This window comes from Anopheles marshallii, chromosome 2, assembly GCF_943734725.1.
Source record: "Anopheles marshallii chromosome 2, idAnoMarsDA_429_01, whole genome shotgun sequence".
In the NCBI taxonomy this organism is placed as follows: domain Eukaryota; kingdom Metazoa; phylum Arthropoda; class Insecta; order Diptera; family Culicidae; genus Anopheles; species Anopheles marshallii.
In genome coordinates, this window is record NC_071326.1 from 81,383,261 (window position 1) to 81,403,012 (window position 19,752).

At 40.6% G+C, this 19,752-nt stretch overlaps 4 protein-coding genes across 4 annotated transcripts; all 4 read left to right on the forward strand.

The window, feature by feature from the left end:
• Positions 1-7,520: 7,520 nt before the first annotated feature.
• On the forward strand, positions 7,521-8,819 carry LOC128718680 (inactive CLIP domain-containing serine protease A8-like). Its single transcript, XM_053812300.1, has 4 exons — positions 7,521-7,598; positions 7,669-7,815; positions 7,889-8,203; positions 8,310-8,819. Exons 1-4 carry the CDS (start codon positions 7,521-7,523, stop codon positions 8,817-8,819), a joined length of 1,050 nt encoding a protein of 349 aa, XP_053668275.1.
• A 1,359-nt stretch (positions 8,820-10,178) lies between these two features.
• On the forward strand, positions 10,179-11,489 carry LOC128718681 (inactive CLIP domain-containing serine protease A8-like). The gene is made up of 4 exons (XM_053812301.1): positions 10,179-10,259; positions 10,331-10,495; positions 10,568-10,852; positions 10,929-11,489. Exons 1-4 carry the CDS (start codon positions 10,179-10,181, stop codon positions 11,487-11,489), a joined length of 1,092 nt encoding a protein of 363 aa, XP_053668276.1.
• Positions 11,490-12,589: 1,100 nt separating this feature from the next.
• LOC128718683 (inactive CLIP domain-containing serine protease A8-like) lies at positions 12,590-13,878 on the forward strand. The gene is made up of 4 exons (XM_053812302.1): positions 12,590-12,670; positions 12,747-12,911; positions 12,986-13,270; positions 13,354-13,878. Exons 1-4 carry the CDS (start codon positions 12,590-12,592, stop codon positions 13,876-13,878), a joined length of 1,056 nt encoding a protein of 351 aa, XP_053668277.1.
• A 1,097-nt stretch (positions 13,879-14,975) lies between these two features.
• Positions 14,976-16,289, forward strand: LOC128719974 (inactive CLIP domain-containing serine protease A8-like). The gene is made up of 4 exons (XM_053813616.1): positions 14,976-15,053; positions 15,122-15,295; positions 15,373-15,681; positions 15,750-16,289. The coding sequence occupies exons 1-4, from the start codon at positions 14,976-14,978 to the stop codon at positions 16,287-16,289; spliced, it is 1,101 nt and encodes a 366-aa protein (XP_053669591.1).
• Positions 16,290-19,752: the final 3,463 nt, after the last annotated feature.

Consider the following 19,752-nt stretch of genomic DNA (forward strand, 5'->3'; position numbering starts at 1 on the left):
GCACGGTTATGAAGATGCTAATATTTGCCCAGTGTAAGGTTACGAACTAGTTACGAAATCAAACAAAACTCTTCCAGCGAGCAGAATGACCTGGACCTGACCAGTATGGAACGGAACGGCCAAAAGAAAAATGGCTACTTTATCACATTCGAGCAGGATCCACTTGCGGAACCCCTTTCGAAAATAGCAAGTTTTACGGTTGTTTTATACGTGAAAATTACGATTGCGGATCGCAAAAGATAAATGTCTTTATTCGTCTCACCGGGCATCCACCCAGAATCGACCTGGCTAATGAAACCTGCCTCTGCTCTGGGGAATAAATCTGAGTAAAGAGAGAAAATGGCAGACAAAAAATCACCAAAAATCATTAGCATAATCCCAAACCGGAGCATTTCGCTAACGGAGGTTGGGTAAGTAATGATTCCTATTAATTAACAGCGGGAATAAAATTTATGCTCTTGTTTTTTTTTTTATTTTGTTCATTGTTGCTCTCCATCTGCGCTGTGTAAACTGCCAAAAAAAAAAGCTTAATTCTAAGCTGTTGTTTGTTCGGTTCGCTCCGGTGTTCGATAGTGTTTTGCCGGGTGTGCGCAAATTATACGGAAGCCGAACGGGGTTAACTAGTTGCCGGTTAGCGTATCGCAAGCGTGGTCAAGATACGGTTGGTGGAATGTTAGTGCGTACAAATCAATACTAATTAATTAGCATAAACAATCCATTACTACAGGCAACGGTTTTGAGGTGCAAGTCATTGACATAGAAAAAAGATTTGATATCAAGCGAATTCTTGACATGACGGTGGAGAGTCGAATTCTCTCTAGTTTGGAGATTGTAAAATAGATATTCACTTATGTCTCTTTTATCGGATCTACAATTGAATGTCAGATTTCTGGTGGCAATAAATGGGAAGGTCATCTACTACGTCAAACTTTAATCGTTATTTTTTGCTTTCGGTTTTGTTTATATATTTATAAGAAGTTGGTCGAGGAACTCATGTTTGAGGATATGTATTCACACATAGACCAAGGCATAAGATTGTTACGAAATTGTGAGTACTATTCATGGTATTGGAAAGATTAGACATTAATGCCCGGGACATATTAATTAGTAGATAAATTAGCTGGTAGTTTTAGCAACAAAAACAGTAGGTTTCCGTGTTAGGTTCTGTAGTTTGGTATACCTTGTATTTTATTTGATTTTTGTTGGCCTTAAATTGTCCGTCCAAAGGGTTTAATAGTTTGAATACTTTGTGAAGCCTAAGCTAAGCTTTTGTTAGTAGGACGGGAGCGGGAACAGAAAGCGGTCAAGAAAAGGTTGAAATCGAAAAGGTGATACAGGCTGTTGAAGTATCTAAGACAACCAAGAAACGGCTCATTATAGCCGTATCTATAGCCGTAGCTGCAGGATTCATATGCATATTCTAGAGGAGTACGGACTAAACAGCAACAAGCGCCTTCAAACATGTCCGATCTCTGATGTAAGTTGTGAGCCTATGGATAGCCCAGCGCCATAAAAAAGCTTTCTTTACAATGGTTATGAAGTGAGCGTTGAAAGTTAATTTACAATCGAATTTCACAAACTCGACATAACTGGATAGAGTTAAGATAATAATTACAGTGGTAAGGTTGACGGGCCCGAGAGAAGGAAATCTCATGACTCATAATGAAGGTTTTTAATGTGGTCCCACCAGAAAAGGAATTCTTTTTCACATAAAGATCAATTTGGTCTATTTTAACGCTAGGGTAAAGATTACTAGTTATTTTTAAAAGAATAATTAAAGAAATTATTTAAGAAATAAAATCTTGTAAAAAGCTCAAGAAAATCTGAATACTTCAAATTATTTCGACAACAGGGCGCAAATATTTAAAAATTCGCGGTTTTAATTTATTGTAGTCCAAGTTGGCCTTGGTTGCTAACCAGTTGCTTGGTGTTTGTTGGGCAATAACAAGAGCTACTTTACTGTACTCTTCAAAAAATCATTGCCAATATGTGGAAGTTTGTTGTCCTTTAAAATCTCTCAGCGGTTTCTCATATTATTATGCCTTTTTTATTGATGAAGAACGGATTGGAAGTGTTTTAAAATGTTCTTCTATTGAAGAAATATAGAACTACCGCGAATTTTAAGCCAGTTTAATCATAGTCACCCCTTACTAGCCTGCAATCATCCTTTACTAATTAGGTTATTTGTACTTATATTAAAGGTGCACGTTCGAAAATTATTCCATTGATTTCATAAATATAACTATATGATAACTCATAAAGCAAATCACTGAAGGACTTTTACACAAACAAAACTTTATTTGGACATAATTGTTTAGGATATTTAATTATTTTTATTTACAATTTTCAACAATATTGCGACAAATTGTATACTTTTACTGAAGCTAAAGCACACCGTAAAGCATGTAATTAAAAATTCCTTCCAACTCCACTTCCATCAAATTTCATGCAGACCGGAAGCAAAATAATATAAAACCCCAACGCATTGAAGACCATAAATTTTCCGCTTTTCCTCTCCATTTTTCAATTATGAAAATTGTCAGAATCGTTAATGATAATGAGTGATAGCGCACGCCGGGTTATAAATGTATCGGAAACCCATTTCGCATCGACACATGCGAGTGGACCCGGTCCGGCACGGGACGCATGAATTAACACCTTCGTCCGGGGTCTTGTGATTGAAACGAGATTCGCTAACAGGGGCTAACAAAACGGGGATGAAAATGCAACACGAAACCATTTCATGCGCGTTATGATTGGTGCGTGTGATGTATGCGTTCGCTGTTTGTTCCATTCTTTATGACCCTGTCAAACGAAGCGCAACGGGATAATTGCTGGAATTTTGTTGCATAATATATACGTGGTGGCGCAGCAAAACGTTTGAGTAATGAAGGTTTTTTTAATCTATATTATTATAGCATGTTTTATTATATCGCAATGTGTGTTTCCGGTTTTCTCATCTTTCGCTAAAAGTTATTTCCCATCAAGGATACGGCAAATAGAAGCTTCTCTAGATGATGACGCTAAAATTCACAACCATCTACGATGTTTTCCGAATTTTCCAACACCCAAGGCGAACACACCACCATGAAACACACGAAGGCGCCTGCAGACCATTTTGTTGGGCAACATTTTGCTTCGTCGAGCCCCAAAACCGATAGGGAGGCTCATTAATCAGTGGCAGAAAAATGACAGACTCATGAATAACGGAAGCGGAAACGTGAAAGTGCTGAATAATTTATCAGCCCCATTGGATTTTGGGTTCGGTCCGTAAACGCGGCGCAGGGTGGGAGTTTGTGCGGGGTCGTACCATGCCATGCCATGAATGTTTCCACCGAACCAAGCTGAATGCAAGGGAACGAAGAAACCGAAAAAAAAACAGCCCATTCCCGCCAAGGAGGTGCTTGGAATCTGTGTGACAAAATCAAAACCTGCTGACGGCGACGAATTTATGTTTTACTTGATTTCCCGTTCATCCGGATTCGGCAAACCCCAAAGCTACTAACACGTGATCCCAGCTACGGACATGCTGCCGGAATGGTTCAATCGAACAGCTGTGGCGGATGAACTCATTTCCCGATGCTGTGTGCGTGCTCGTGCGTTCTTGTAGCGTCTAGTGTTTAGTAACCCCCATGACCCAGGCCACTCCGATGATGGGCGATTGCGTTTTGCTGGAAAAACTTTCCCATTTTCAATGCAAAGTTCTATTATTAATCAAGTTCTCGATGGACCGCGCGTGTCAAAAGTGTGATCGATTTTAATTAAATTTTTACAACGTACAAATGCGAGCAGCGTTTGCATGAATAAATGAGCGCTGGGCAGGGTTTCGCTCAGTTGCGCCACAGTTCAATTTTAATTGGAAATATTGTTTTTGTTTTGTGTCTTATGAAGTCTTTTTTTCAATTAGATTAGCACACGGGACAGAAATACAAGAATGATCAATCTTTTTGTTTTTTGTATTACATCCCGTCCATGTTTGGGCAATACGAAAGCTTAGTTGGTTTCAGACACTTTTTTCTGGTTAATTTAGGGTAATCAGCTTAGTTTAGTATTTTCTCATCTAATCAATTATGCTGATTCTAACATAATCGAACAAATTAATCTGAAAAAATGGTAATGACTTATCGTTCTTGTACAATAATTCTTTTAAGTGAAGATGATACTGAACCGAGTATGCCCAGGATAAGGCAATTCGCAAGGAGGAAATGCCTTGTAAAATTTGAAATATTTGTAATAACTCAACACTTTGTTGATAATACGGCAAACGCCGTCATCATGGAAGAAATAAATAAATAAATAATAAATGAAGATGATACTGGTAACATATCCTAAGTTTTACATTATTTATGGACTATGAAACCTTGGAAAATTTAAATCTTAAATGACCCTCACAGACTAATACGCAAACTGTGTTGATTAAAACCGCACCCGACAGGAATTTTTGAAGGAGAAAGGCATTGCTTGTGGATTATGCAAGAGGTTTTTTTTTGCAATGCTCTTATTACACTGTTAGTGTGACTGAATAGCGTTCCCTTTTAACGTACGTACAGCCGAAATTGATCACAAGGTTGATATCCTTATCCAAACCATCGCATTCTTTACTGTTTGAATTCTTTTCCGTTCCAATACAATAATGTTGAAGTTTGCTTGAAAGGTCTCTCTCAATCTCTATCATTCTTGGAGGATCTGAGAATCCTAGTTGATTGAAGTCCAGTAAAATGCAAGGCTAAAGGAGGATATTTCTTCTTTAGTGGACTCCCAACAATCTTCAGGGGTCTAAGTCTAATCTACCATTTCAGGCTTGCTTTGATTTTATTTATCTGTTACTAAAATGAAGAGATCAGAAGTGTCAGAATATTGAGTGCAGTAGTAGGCCATATGGTTTCCTGTCCAATTTTTTTCCTAATCATGGCTTCTAAACTACCAAAATGACTAGAAAACTTGAATCGTTTTTTATTGTGTGACGTTGGACCAGAGTGGTTTATCAGAAGTAAAGAAGTTATTGTAGCGTCTAAAGTGTCTTAAATATATATGGTACACTTCAGGTGGTCACTGTAGAGATTTTCCTGATATTTGATTCCATCTGAAATAAAGATGATATTGTTCTTGATTCCGATAAGTATAGACAGATGATGACCGCTTTAGCACCAAGATGGAGAAGAATCAATCAATGTTATCTTTTTGGAAGTAATACTTAATGGCAGTAAAGCAATACTAAACAGGAGTCTTGAGTCAGACATGTGATGTTTGGTGCTCTTTTTAACACCATTCTTAGGAAACATCTTATGAATTAATTTAAGGTGAGCAACAGGACAATGGAGAACTCTGACGTGATACTTCGCCGTCTACAAAGAACTCTATGCGAGTAATTCACCCTGAGATACTTCCACCTATTGGTTATTCATGAGCACAAACAACTCAAGTGTACACAAAATATCCCAATAAATTCGTTTCTTTCAAATCTCTACTAAAATTTCAAATCCTAGATCCGTTGCAGATATGTATACCTTAAAACTTTACAATGGCATCATTTTACGTGAAAATTTGCATCATTCCATTACATCTTCATATGGAAATAATCTTCTCTTTGGAGGATTAGTATATTGTAGCTCCATAATTCTGGCAACACTCCATTATTTAGCGCATTACAAGCGCGTTGTAACGGAACGAACGCGCACCAAGGTGTGGAAATTGATCATTTATCATCAATTTGCATCTGGGGAGAACGAGAACCTGATGAGCTGGTCGTGTTTAATCCAGCGCCGATAGCGCCAAGGATAATGCTCGTTGCTGCTGTTTACCGTTCTGCTGCGTAATGTTGTACGACACGTACTCCCAACACGGTGGGCAACACCGCTTTTCCCGAAACAACAATTTAATTTCCATACGAAACGTCCGTACGGGAAATAGGCGAAAGATCGCTCGCAAATATGCCCGCCACGTACACACGGGTGTGGGAGAGTTAGGACGTTTTCGATACGCTTATCGACACCATCGATAAATTGACTACTTTCGGCGCGGTACCAGGATGCTGCTTAATTGGAATTTATTCGGGTTTGCTTTTAACGCCCCGGCTGCCGTGTCGGGTCGGACAAGGCGTACCCGTGGGGCGGGCAGGCTGTGCAGAGTCTGGTATTCTTAATTTAATTACAAGTTTTTAGGCTGCATTCGACCGCATCCGACGTTTTGTCGGTGCTTGTCGGAAGTAGCGCGACACTTGCTTGGGCTGTCCGTACGGATGAGCAGCGCGTGAGCGATGGGATGCCGTGTGTTGGGATTGTAGATGAGGAATGATAAATCAATTAACAAAATTGAGCGCAGTTGAGTAGCTGAGGTGTTTGCATCAGCGGGACTTTGGTGTTTGGTGAATTAGTGGCAAAACAGTCGGCAGACAGCACCGTGCACCGTCAATATGTTCGCGACCGAAACAAGAAGGCATCGTTTTTGGGTAATTGTTTAATGAATCATTAAACGCCAACCGAACGGAATGCAATTGTGGCAGACCGGGTGAGAAGGTGGTTCTTCCTAATTGCTGTGTAATTCAATTGCGTTGATTGTGTGATGAAAAATCCTAACAAGAGAAGAACATTTGCAAAAATAGAGAAATAGACTTAAAGTCACCTGCTAAACTAAGCCTCTTTAAGACGGGGGCAGTTCTACGATTATGCTTCCGCTGGAAAACGAAATTTCACCCCATTCCATCGTATCGAGAGGAAGCATAAATAAAACCAAAACCAAACGATTGGCACGTGGAAGATCTTTAGCCATTCTGCTTCCTTCTTCAAACTCGGTATGCTCGAGCGCTGTGCTGTGACCGCTTATGTTCAGCATCATTTAGTAGCAGGACGATTTATGTCATTTTAATTCAGTCTAATTCGGGCAATGGCTCGGTACGGCATGATAAATTACACTCGTTAGCATCCGTAAAGGGACAATGGAAAATGGCTAATGGTCGAAGAATAGCGTATGCTTTAGTTGTGTCTTATGCAGTGTGTCGTAGGGAAAAAATTTACATAGATGTGTGAACTTTTTTTCCAATAGAAACTTGCAGAACCTTAAATAACAAATTTGAAAAAGCAAGTGAATCTGTGAATCCAGTGATATATCCAACACAAGGTAACCAGGTCCTCACCAACACGGCTCATTTCAGCCATTAAGCCATTTCAGCCTTTTGTAATTTTCCCAAAGACAAAAGAAGTTGTTTGAGCAGAAGAAAAGTTCTAAGTTTAGTTAAGTTAAGTTAAGTTAAGAGTTAAGTAACATTATCTCTTCATGCACCAGCCTTCTAAGATGGCACCTGCCGATTTTTATTGCTTCGATCGTCACTGCTTCTGAGAATACCACACGATTATCTAAACATCTACAGATTATACACTGATCAAGGGCTGTATTTCCAAGAACGCTATGGTGCCAAACAGCGTCGCTACTATCAGTTATATTTCGCGTTGCATCATGTGAAATGGAACAGTTTCACTTGAGCGGGCATAGTGTGAAGTAGTGCTATGCTTCAGTCACAAGCGATGTATTTCCCAATTGTAATTGTGCTGTTCGTTGCCTTGGCTAATGCGGAATCGAACAGTATTATTCAGGGTCCAGAGGTATAGTGCTGTCAGTGAAATAAGAGGCGAAAGGGTGAGATGTATACTGCTTCGTACCTTTGATTTGCAGGAGTGCTATGGTGGTGTTTGCTTGCCGAAACATCTCTGCCCTACAGGAATCCAGGGAGAAGATGGTGTCCCAACGATCCGAATTGACGAAGACAATGCATGTGCAGATTTCATGAAGGTATGCTGCAAGGAGTCTACTTCAAATTCGGTAAGTGAGCTACTGCATTCTCAATTAAATGCTTCTTTTAGTCAATAATTGTGAGGACCCGTTATTGTTTCAGACAATTGTCGAAATAATGGAGCAAACGGCGAATAATTCCAACCAGAAATGTGGAATTTCCAACCCTCAAGGATTGGTGTACAACGTGGAATCGAACCTTACGTACGCGAAATATGCGGAGTTTCCTTGGACGGTTGCTATATTACAAAAATCTTCCTCGTCGGACCCTGCTGAACTGACACTCGTAGGGGCAGGCACTCTTATACATCCGAAGTTTGTCCTATTGGCAGCTCATACGCTGCAGGGTGCGCATCGATACGTGGCTCGGTTTGGTGAGTGGAACATGAATTCAGATGCGGAGATCTATCCATCGCAGGTAAGTCATATTGTAGATAGGTTGTTCAAACGTCAACGTTTTCTGTGACGCTACCTTCTCGGAGGTCAATTGTTAATTTAACATTCTCGCCCTCTTTACCACAAAGGATATTGAAATAGAAGCACACTTCTTACACCCTGAGTACATCGACGCAATTCCACCCGAGAACGATATAGCTCTTGGTGTCCTGCAAGAAACGGTCATCTACTCGGACCACATTCGACCCCTGTGTCTTCCAAGCGCTCGTGATGTATTCGATCGTAAACGGTGCATTGCCACCGGATGGGGTTTGGACATACGAACAGAGCAGCCACCGTCCGTCATGAAGCGGATAGAAATGAACGTTTGGTCACAAAATTTATGTGAGATTGTTTCGAAGTTGGCTCCATTACGACTGAAAGATCGTTTAATATGTGCGAACACGGATGAATATCAGAACACGTGCATGAAAGATGGCGGTGCTCCTTTGGCGTGCCAAAGAGACGATGGGTCTTACGTTTTGGCTGGAATATCTTCGTGGGTTGTGTATTATCGTTCACCAGGCTTTCCGGCAGCATATGTTGATGTGGCGAAGTACTCTACCTGGATAAATAACATAGTGCACGAACTTGACTAATTGGAAGCAGAACATGCAAATCAACTCCCATGCCAGAACGGCAGTTAATTTCATAGCACCACACTATGAAACACAGAAAGAAATGCATTGATTTTATGCTGATCTTAGACTATAAGATGTTCTTCAATCTGAATAGTACTACACAAAAAATTCTAATAAAATATCAGCCAATACTTAGAGTTTATAACATTGTCTATTCATATGAAAGAAATTTATATAATGCTGGATCCGGAAATATGTGTAAAGGTAAATTTCTTGAGATATATTGCTACAATTTGAGGCATGGTTGTATGATCACTTTTTAACTGCAATTGATAATTTTCCAAACGAAACATTTTGTCGCCTATTGTATAGACGAATCGAGCCTATTTGTGATTCCATTGGCTGAATTATCGTTATTATCGCCGAATTTGTTGTAAGAAACGGCCATCTCCTCGGAGTACATTCAACCCCTGTGTCGTCCAAGCGCACGTTATGTAGCTGATGATCATCAGTGCATCGAAACTGGATGGGGATTGGATGTACGAACTGGACAGCCAGCATTTATTATGTAGCGCTATATGCAATATGATGTTCTAGGTGCCGGGGATGCAATCTGGAGTGCATAATAGCAGCATGTGTGTAAGGGCATCGAAGGGCCAAAACATGTGCACCAAAGATGGAGGGTCCCCTTCAGCTTGCCAATAGGACGATGGGTCTTACGTTTTGGCAGGAATAGCTTCCTGGTTGGTGGGTTTTAATGTGTCAGTTATTCCAGGAGGCAATGAAAACGAGGCAAAGTTTGTTGGTTGGATAAACTGTGAGAAGAAAACACAAATAGCTGAAAGCAAAAAATGAAAGTTTTTGAAATAAATTAACGCTATTCGCGTAAATCTATCCAGAAGGCTGGATATAATTCAGCTTCAATATACAAAATTTAAAGATAAATGATTGATTTACTATTCCAGGAAGACGCCATTAATCGGAGCTGTTCGAATGCAACGGAACGAAATGAAAATCGATTAACTAACTAAATCTCATGCTTATCGCAGTTAATTTCCCCTTTAACACCTCTCATTCACTGCATTCTGATAAGAGATGTTATGATTAATCAGGATGCCTTCAGCATATGTTTTGATTGAATTTTCCAGGAACTTTGATCGTTACTATCAGTTCTATTTTGCACAGCCTCCTATTTTCGCTGCGCCACATTCAATTTCGTGAGCAGCTGTTCACGTGCTGAACAGTGAAAGATGCATTGATTATTGATTGTAACGAAACTCATCTGATCTCTAAGCGATCAATACTGCTAAGTAATTATAATTTTAGTATCACTTGAGTCGGCATTGTGTAAAGTGCTATGCGCTGCAGTCAAACACAATGTATTTCCCAAGTGTAATCGTTCTTTTGTTCGCAGCCCTGGTGAATGCGGAATTGAACACTATTATTCAGCTACCTGAAGTACAGCGCTATCGGTAAAATAAGAGGTGACAGTGAGATTCATTCAACATTTTATTCTACTTTGTTTGAAGGCGTGCGATGGTGGATATTGTGTGCCGAAACATTTGTGTCCAACGGGGAGGGCTAATAATGTTCCAGTCCTGGGACAAAATGGTGTAATAGCGTTGGAGGTCGACGAAGACAACGAATGTGGAGATTTCATGAAGATATGCTGCAAGGATTCGAATACAATTTCGGTAAAACAGTAACTTTATTCTCGTTTATTGACCTTCCGATTTCTGAAAAGGATAAATGCATTTTCATTCCAGAATATGACTGATTACAAGTGTGGAATTTCCAACCCTCAAGGATTAGTGTACCAAGTGAGGTCGAATCTTACGTACGCAAAATATGCGGAGTTTCCCTGGACGGTAGCAATATTTGAAATAACTTCCTCATCAGAAGAACGTGAACTGACATTCGCAGGAGTTGGCACTCTCATACATCCGAAGTTTGTAGTGACGGCAGCTCATACGTTGAATGATTCGACTCGTTATATCGCTCGATTCGGTGAGTGGAACCTTGAGTCAGATGCGGAGATCTATCCAACACGGGTGAGTCATGTTCTTAATTGTCAATCGTCAGTACACTACACATATCATAATTTGTTCTTTCTCTTCACCACAAAAGGAAATTGATATACAGGTAAATTGCCATTTCCCGTTGTTTGGACGAAAATTTACACACGAGTACGATATAGCTTTTGCGTTTCTGAAAGAACCTGTCATCTATACGGAACACATTCGACCGATCTGTGTTCCAAGCGAACAAGAAATCTTCGTTGGTAAACGGTGCATTGCTGCCGGATGGGGATGGGACCCACGAACTGGACAGTCAGCATCCATCATGAAGCGCATGGAGTTGAAAGTTGTACACCGCAGACGTTGTGAGGTGCTGAATCGGCGGTTAGGTATCCGACACCCGCAGCATCGTGATTTTATGTGTGCGGTCGCAGCAGGAGATCAAAATGCTTGTATCAAAGAGGGTGGAACTCCTTTGGTCTGTCAAAGGGACGATGGGTCTTACGTATTGGCGGGAATAGCTCTCCGGCGGTTGGATTGTGAACAATCCGATGATCCTGCAGTGTTTGTGAACGTGACGAAATTTGCAGACTGGCTTCACGATACACCCGAGCTATACGATGAGTGGCGGGCCAAAAAAGAAAACAAGACATTAGAAAATGGCAACTGAAAATATGCCGATTTGGTAACAAAATGTTCCCAAAATCTCAAGTCCCACAATGGTGACCTCATCCAATTTTTTTGTCTGTCTGGGTCCAAGATACTTGAGCACTGGATACTTTTCAATAATTAAGCCGATGTTTGTGCAAGATTTATATTTTTGCTTGTAAAAAAATAAATAAATCAGTTGATATTGATAAACCGAGCATTACCGAAACCATACACTCACTTGGAAGGAGCCATTGAGTATCGTAGGTCTCTGTTAGCTGGCAAATTCCTTGAGAAACAAAGTATAATGTGAGCAAGATTAGTGCTGAAAAGAATGTCTGTATGGCCGTTTGGGGTTAAAACAATGTTATACTATTGCAGTCTATCTTCCATGTCCAATGCTTGAATGGCAACATCGTTGTTCTATGTCATCGCCGTAGTGTATTTACCGTCAGGACATGCTCCTATCAAGATTATCCCGCCTGTACCGTTTGAATCATGATCACTACTATCCATTTTATATTCCAATACTTATGATTCCTTACATAAACTTACACTTACACATGTAATTCTTACATCTTAATTGAAATACTCGATCATTTGAGCCTTTGAACATCACAATCTAGACACTCTTTCGTACGTATAATACGTCTACATGGTGAAGCCCTTGGCGACCGCCTACTCAGTTCAATGTTAAATTCGTCACCAGTCCGAAGGCAATGGAATGGAGCCGTGAAACGTGTAACTCATTGTTTTGTATACTAAGTCCTTCGACTACCACTGTTCTCCTTTCCTTCCAGACGATGCACTCACGTTACTCTGGGATGTGATGTTAAGATTATCAGGATACCTTCAGCATATGCTTTGATTACATTTTCCAAGAACTTTTATGAGATTTGATGAAGATCGTTACATCAATCAATTCTGTTTTGCTCAGCTTTATGTTTTCGCTACGCTACAATCAATGGGCTGATTGGTTTTCCTGGTATTGATCAATGGAAGATGCATTATTGATTATAAAGAAACTTATCTCATCTCGCTAGAATAAATATTGCCCAGTAATTTCCGATCAGTATCACTTCAGTCGGCATTGTGTGAAGTGTTGTGCTGCAGTTGAAAACGATGAATGTTCCAAGTGTAATCGTTCTACTATGCGTTGCTCTACACAACGCGGCAGCAAACACTGTAAATCAGAAGCCTGAAGTATGACACAATTAGTGCTATAAGAGGTGTGAGTAAGATTCATTTAACATTTTTTTGTTTAATATTTTGTTTGTAGCCATGTGATGGTGGACATTGTGTGCCGAAACATTTGTGTCCAACGGGGAGGGCCAATAATGTTCCAATCCTGGAACAAAATGGTGTAATAGCGTTGGAGGTCGACGAAGACAACGAATGTGGAGATTTCATGAAGATATGCTGCAAGGAGTCGAATATCAATTCGGTAAAACAGTGGATTTATTATCCTTTTTTGTTTAATCCGGAACTCTTAAAGCGAATAATTAATTAACATTTTAGAACATAGCTGATAACAAGTGTGGAATTTCAAACCCTCAAGGATTAGTGTACCAAGTGAGGTCGAATCTGACGTACGCAAAATATGCGGAGTTTCCCTGGACGGCAGCATTGTTTCTAATGCCTTTTTCATCGGAGAGTAATGAATTGACATACCTAGGCGGAGGCGCTCTTATACATCCAAAGATTGCCATATCGGCAGCACATACGTTGAGGAAGTCATACCGTCATATAGCTCGGTTCGGTGAGTGGAACCTTGAGTCAGATGCGGAGATCTATCCATCACGGGTGAGTCATGTTCTTAAGTGCAAGCAGTCAATCGTCAGTAATATATAAATAGCATAACCCGGTTCTTTTCTTCACCACAATAGGATATTGAGGTAGAGGCATATGCTGTACACCCGTCTTATCGGGGATCGTTTACACCCGATATCGATATTGCTATTGTATTGCTGAAAGAAGCTGTCATCTACACGGAACACATTCGACCCCTGTGTCTTCCAAGTGAACAAGACGTATTTGTTGGTAGTCGGTGCATTGCTGCCGGATGGGGATGGGACCCACGAACTGGACAGTCAGCATCCATCATGAAGCGCATGGAGATGAAAGTTGTGCACCGCAGACATTGTGAGATGCTGAATCGGCGGTTAGGTATATCAGTACCACAAGAGCCCAATGTTATGTGCGCTAACACAGCTGTGGACCAAAATGCGTGTATCAAAGAGGATGGAACTCCTTTGCTCTGTCAAAGGGACGATGGGTCTTACGTATTGGCGGGACTAGCTCTTCGGCAGTTGGATTGTGAACAATCCGATGATCCTGCAGTGTTTGTGAACGTGGCGAATTTTGCTGGCTGGCTTCGTCGCATGATTTCCCAATACGAAGAGTGGCTGTAGCAATTGTTTGAACTAACACACTTATACCCACGTGGTAACGTGTTGGAATTAGTCAACGCACACTTCTACACTTACATGAAATAAAGATAACACACTAAGATGTCACCTAGTAAGAAACTCTGACTTTACAGTAGCGCACCGAAAAAAATAGCCAATCAATTGTTGCAACTTTCAACAGTTTGTTTCACATTACATTAAAACACTAAATAAACGAACATAATAAAAACACCCAAAAGAACTTATTTATTGGCCAAATCTTAGATTAGTTTTTTAGTTTTCCATATGGTGGTAAGTATTATCAAAAAGATAGAACCGATTTTTAAGCGGCTCTTCCTTGTGCCTGTTAGATCTCTGTTAGCTGTTTAACTTCAAAAGAGAGAGAGAGAGAGAGAGAGAGCATGGTGTGCAACTGATCGTTGGTGACTAAAAAATGGTACTTCTAAACTACTACTCTGTTCAACGGCTTCATCATTGTTCTACGTCATCGTCGTGGTTTATTCGTTGTTAGCTCTTTAGTTAGTTTAGTTTTCCATATGGTGGTAAGTATTATCAAAAAGATAGAACCGATTTTTAAGCGGCTCTTCCTTGTGCCTGTTAGATCTCTGTTAGCTGTTTAACTTCAAAAGAGAGAGAGAGAGAGAGAGAGCATGGTGTGCAACTGATCGTTGGTGACTAAAAAATGGTACTTCTAAACTACTACTCTGTTCAACGGCTTCATCATTGTTCTACGTCATCGTCGTGGTTTATTCGTTGTTAGCTCTTGCTCGTAACATCTTGCTCCTGTGCGTAGCGTTTGAATCATTATCACTACTACCGATTTTAAATTCCATTGCATGTTACTTGAGATGCGCTATAGAAACACACCCTTACACATAGAATGGTTGCAGTAGCGCAATCGATCTTACATGTTCTTTCTTGTGCTTAACCGAGTGGTGGCTTCGCGCATGGCTGATTAAATGTAAATAAACAGTAATAATCGCACACGAGATGTGTGTTATCATTTTAAAACAAACCAACTGTAATGTTGTTTGGTTAGCCTTTCGGAATACCTTTAGTTTTGCTTGTGCTGGCATCGTATCAAGTACTGTGGTCCCGGAATGTATCTTCCAAGTGCAATCGTTCTACTGTGCCTAACTCTACACCATACAGCAGCGAACATCGTAAAGCAACCAGAAGTATAATTATATAATTGAAAATCTGATGCGTTCATCTAATTTGCATTCTTTTTACGCATTCTACTCAGCCGTGTAATAGTGGCCACTGTTTACCGAAACATCTCTGCCCTACCGGAAGTGTGGACGATGCACCAACCCTTGGACAAAGCGATCTTATTACACTGCAGGTTGATGAAGAGAGCGAGTGTGGAGATTTCATGAAGATCTGCTGCGCAGGGTCATCCCTTACCAATAGTACATCGGTAAAGGAATTAAAATGTTTTCATTATATTGCATTGAAGCGAAAAAACCAACCCTTGAGAGCGCATTATCATTTTAGACCCCAGCAGCAAATGACGCAGTACCAAGGGCGGATCAGAAGTGTGGAATTTCCAACCCTCAAGGATTAGTTTACAACGTGGAATCGAATCTTACGTATGCGAAATATGCGGAGTTTCCTTGGACTGTTGCTATTTTTCAAATATCTTTTTCATTGAAAAATATTGAGCTAATATACGTAGGTGGAGGCACTCTCATACATCCGAAGTTTGTAGTGACGGCAGCTCACACGCTGAAGAAACCGCATCGATATGTAGCTCGGTTTGGTGAGTGGAATATTAAGTCCGATGCGGAGATCTATCCAGCGCAGGTAAGTCCGTTAAATGTAAAAAGAATATCCTTGCAGCGCATGCATTTTTACTCTCTTTGCGATTAAAGGACATTGGAATAGAGGAGCACATCGTACACCCTTCCTTCCACGATTTTTGCACTCCCGAGAACGATATAGCTCTAGCCGTATTGAAGCAAAGCGTTATCTACACGGCACACATTCGACCCTTGTGTCTTCCGAGCCCGCAGGATGTATTCGACGGGCAGCGCTGTATCGCGACCGGTTGGGGATTGGACGTACGAACTAAGCAGCCAGCACCTGTAATGAAGCGGATTGAGCTGGACGTTGTACCACGGGCACGTTGCCAGATGTTGTATCAGGTGGCGGACGCCGACAGTTCGTTCCGGTTGCATCGTAGTTCTATGTGTGCGGGTGCGGCAGACCTCCAGGATACGTGTGATAAGGATGGTGGTACACCGATGGCCTGCCCAAAGGAGGATGGGTCTTACGTTTTGGCAGGCATTACTTCCTGGGGGTTGGATTGCGGCAAACCTGATGCGCCGGGAGTTTATGTGGACGTGGCGAAGTTTGCTTGCTGGATAAATGACACGATCGAGGGCTACGAGGAGTTGCATGCGGAAGAATAAATGTGGGATGAATAGATCGATGACATGAGAGCTGATGATAGTGATGGTGCCGATATCGAATAAAGGTTAACATTTTAGATAAAACACTATGAGAAATAGTTTTGAGAAATTTTCTAAAAAAGTCACAAAGTTTCAGTAAATGATGAAGAAATTTTCACCAAATCTAACAAAATGTAGAAACTTTATGTACCTCCAGATCAACGGCACTTGTAATTGGAGGTTCATACATGTCCAATGTCTAGTGCCGTTAGTTTTTGCACTTTTATTGCGATCAACTGGTTGCGCACGTGATCAATGTGCACACACACAGGTTGGATTATAAATATTCGGTTTTTAGATATTCGTCGATGTAAAGGACGCCAATGTAGAGTAATTCTTTCTGACAAAACGTTAGACGAGGACAGGATTTCCATTTGCGAAGGTATGCGTAGAAGTTCCATTGGCTATCGATATAATCGATATAATATCGCATAAAAATCGCATCTCACTTAACCACCCTCCTGCTTTCATATCAACCACCAGAATTTACTAAACGGACAGAGTCGTCCGGTATCATTCGAATGTTTTGACTTGCTAGCCAATTATTAGCCGAATGGATCCTAAATTATTAGCATGACAGTACGGAGTTCGTATAGTAATTCATCAGATAATTCATCAGAGTACCTCCATTATCCTGAACTCATCTGGTATCATAAAATTATTCTTCCTCTCTATGCTGTCTATGACGTTTTTGTCGTCTTAGTGTATTGTCCATATATTACAGACAATTGTAAGTACTAGGACAATATGCGTAGCTTCATCCGCTTCGTAGCATTTATTTTGTTTGCAGGGGTTTAAGCAGTCATTTTGTTAGTTAATAACGAAATAGACCTTCTAAGTTAGCGAAGTACACAGTTTTTTTTTACATCTAAGGGTCTATGATGTATCATCGGATGTTTTCAACAAAAAAAAAACAAATGTTATAGAATATTGAAGTAATACTTGTATTGGTAAATTATAAAAAAGGTATAAATGTGTTCAAATTTTATGTGAAATTCCCCAAAATGATAACCTCCCTTAAACAAATAACCAAAAAGCCGGCCAAAATATAAGCGAACCGATGGAAAAAGGATAATTTAATAAACAGTAAATGGTGTATGATACACTTTTATGATCTTATTTCAATGTTTTGTTTTATTTATTTTTTTAACAAAAAGTGTTTTGTGTCCAAATAGAGATGCCCAAATCACCAACTAACCCTTGTGCAAATAACCGGCAAATTAATCTTACGAATGGCTGCCAATCGCTCCTCATATGAGTGAGGCCATGGCCAACCTTTTGCTACTGTTTCTTATATTCCTAGCGAATGGTTGTAGGAAGTAATTTGTTTCGAGGAAAAATAACTGATTAGAGTAAAACCCGTGCTCAGGTGCAATGTGACATGCCTGGCTAGAGAAGAATCATCAGGCAAGACACAATTTATGAGCGGTGCTATTTATCTACCCATTAATGGCTGGTGTGAAAAATGCGTCCCCACTCAGCGTGAACAGCGTGTTACGGTATTGCCCCTGTATTGCGAAATTGAAATTTTATGAGCCTGCTGAAAAGTCACCGTCTCCGCTCAAAAACCGTCGCTATCATTGACATTCCAAGCTGCATGTTGCTACACCTGTCTTATTGATATTCCACAAAAGGTGGCATAAAAGAGGATGCTCTTCAGGGATGGCCTTCAAAGAAATGGTTCTATTTTGGGGGGTTCCATCCGTGGGCGGATAGCGTGATGGGGGGTGTAATTCCATCACGGGAGTGCAGAACAGCAGATTTACAGCTTCCCGGCAGATTTACGACAGCAAAAGTCGTTCCCTTGTCAAGCAGTTGATGTCTGGTTGGGATGACACACGAGCAGAACTGGCACGGAAATGTTTCAAAGGTGGAAGGCGGTTTGTACCATTTTTTTTTGTTTGTCGACCTTAGCAATCGTTTCGACGCACGTTTACTTTCATTGGACCATGAAAAAGCTACCGTTTGTCACAATCTTACGGAAAGAGTTTATTAAAAATTATACCATCCTGGCCCGGTTCGGTGGGAGTAATGTCTTCCCCTGCCTGCCTGCATAATGTCAACCGGCTGGAACGCGTCACGGGAAGGATGAATAATAGCTAAAAAAAAGTAACATTTTACACAGCAATATTTAAACGGTTTTTCCCTGTGCGAAACCTTTTCTTCATTTAGCACGCTGCCTGGGCATTCAGGGTAGGTCTTGTTGGGCAGCCGTAAAAAGTTCCGCAAGTCCCACTAGACTTGCAGGTGAGTGATGTCCGGCCAGTAAAGATTTCCTTTTTTTCTCATGTGACTCTATGGCTTTATTGCGAATATAAACCACCTAACATGGAACTGACCTCCGAGATTTGGGCTCAATCCTGGATACATTGTTTAATCCATTATTTAACTCCCTATGTATTGAAAGTATGACCATATCAGACACACTTCTAAACACAAACTCCATTACTTCAATTTTTGTTATTAAATATTTTGCAACTAGGTTTTCTGAGAAGGAAAATTTTGAAAATAATAATAGCTTGAAAGATCATGAGCTGGAGTAATATTTTCATGCCTTTAAATTGTTTCTCTTTACAAAACGCGATGCCTTGTGCATGGCCTAAATGCTAGAATTTGCAGCTTCTTTGGCGCCACATTTTCCATTACGTATGAAAACGTGGGATAGAAAATCCTAATTTAAGCAAAAACGTAGTCGGCTTGCCTGCCACGCGGTACCCTATCTTTTCCGCATTTTTTCTATGTGTGTGTGTGTGGGATTCTCGTGCCAAAAAGGAAAATGTGGATGGATTTGGTTGGCACTTCCATTTTGGAGCAACGCAACCTCGTTACACAATCTCACCCGAAGTCGTTCAAGGGATCCGAGCAGGCCATGTGTTGTATTAAAATGCAATCATCATCAGCGCATTAGTAAGCCGGTGTGCTGTTGTGTGTGTGTGTATGTGTGGAAGGATGTTGCCGGTACATGGTGCGGTTCAGGACAGCCTCCGAATACACCTAAAGCACATTATGCGCCTGAAATACATATTATCGCATGACGGAAGCTGAAGCATTTGGTTGCTAAAACGCGGAAATGGATTTTTCATTGCGGTTCGAGGAAAATAAAAAGAGATTCTACACGGTAAAACCGTTTATTTGGGTTAGACAAAGTTTCAAGGAGGTAAATAATATTTCTCCCGAATTTGTCCTAACATAGTTTGTACATTACAAAGTTGCGTGCCTTTTACTCAATGCTCGGTGTGGCACTCTATATATTAAACAATTTTAAGCATTAAGTACACGTTTCATCGTCTCTAAGGTCTTGCTTAAACCTCGATTGGCCACCGATTGGTTCTGCGCAAGACGAAGGTATTGACCGTTCTACCCAAAAGTTGCGAAACTACTATTGCTTGTAGAATATTCCCTTCGCCAGCAATGGCGATATTGT

Bases quoted from the DNA above. Each gene is read 5' to 3' on its own strand.
- LOC128718680 (XM_053812300.1), top strand. From the start codon at position 7,521: ATGTATTTCCCAATTGTAATTGTGCTGTTCGTTGCCTTGGCTAATGCG. The intron at 7,816-7,888 runs GTAAGTGAGCTA...TTATTGTTTCAG, and splicing joins AGGAGTCTACTTCAAATTCG to ACAATTGTCGAAATAATGGA. The intron at 8,204-8,309 runs GTAAGTCATATT...TTTACCACAAAG, and splicing joins CGGAGATCTATCCATCGCAG to GATATTGAAATAGAAGCACA.
- LOC128718681 (XM_053812301.1), top strand. From the start codon at position 10,179: ATGTATTTCCCAAGTGTAATCGTTCTTTTGTTCGCAGCCCTGGTGAAT. The intron at 10,260-10,330 runs GTACAGCGCTAT...CTTTGTTTGAAG, and splicing joins CTATTATTCAGCTACCTGAA to GCGTGCGATGGTGGATATTG. The intron at 10,853-10,928 runs GTGAGTCATGTT...TCACCACAAAAG, and splicing joins CGGAGATCTATCCAACACGG to GAAATTGATATACAGGTAAA.
- LOC128718683 (XM_053812302.1), top strand. From the start codon at position 12,590: ATGAATGTTCCAAGTGTAATCGTTCTACTATGCGTTGCTCTACACAAC. The intron at 12,671-12,746 runs GTATGACACAAT...TTTTGTTTGTAG, and splicing joins CTGTAAATCAGAAGCCTGAA to CCATGTGATGGTGGACATTG. The intron at 13,271-13,353 runs GTGAGTCATGTT...TCACCACAATAG, and splicing joins CGGAGATCTATCCATCACGG to GATATTGAGGTAGAGGCATA.
- LOC128719974 (XM_053813616.1), top strand. From the start codon at position 14,976: ATGTATCTTCCAAGTGCAATCGTTCTACTGTGCCTAACTCTACACCAT. The intron at 15,054-15,121 runs GTATAATTATAT...CATTCTACTCAG, and splicing joins ACATCGTAAAGCAACCAGAA to CCGTGTAATAGTGGCCACTG. The intron at 15,296-15,372 runs GTAAAGGAATTA...TTATCATTTTAG, and splicing joins CCCTTACCAATAGTACATCG to ACCCCAGCAGCAAATGACGC.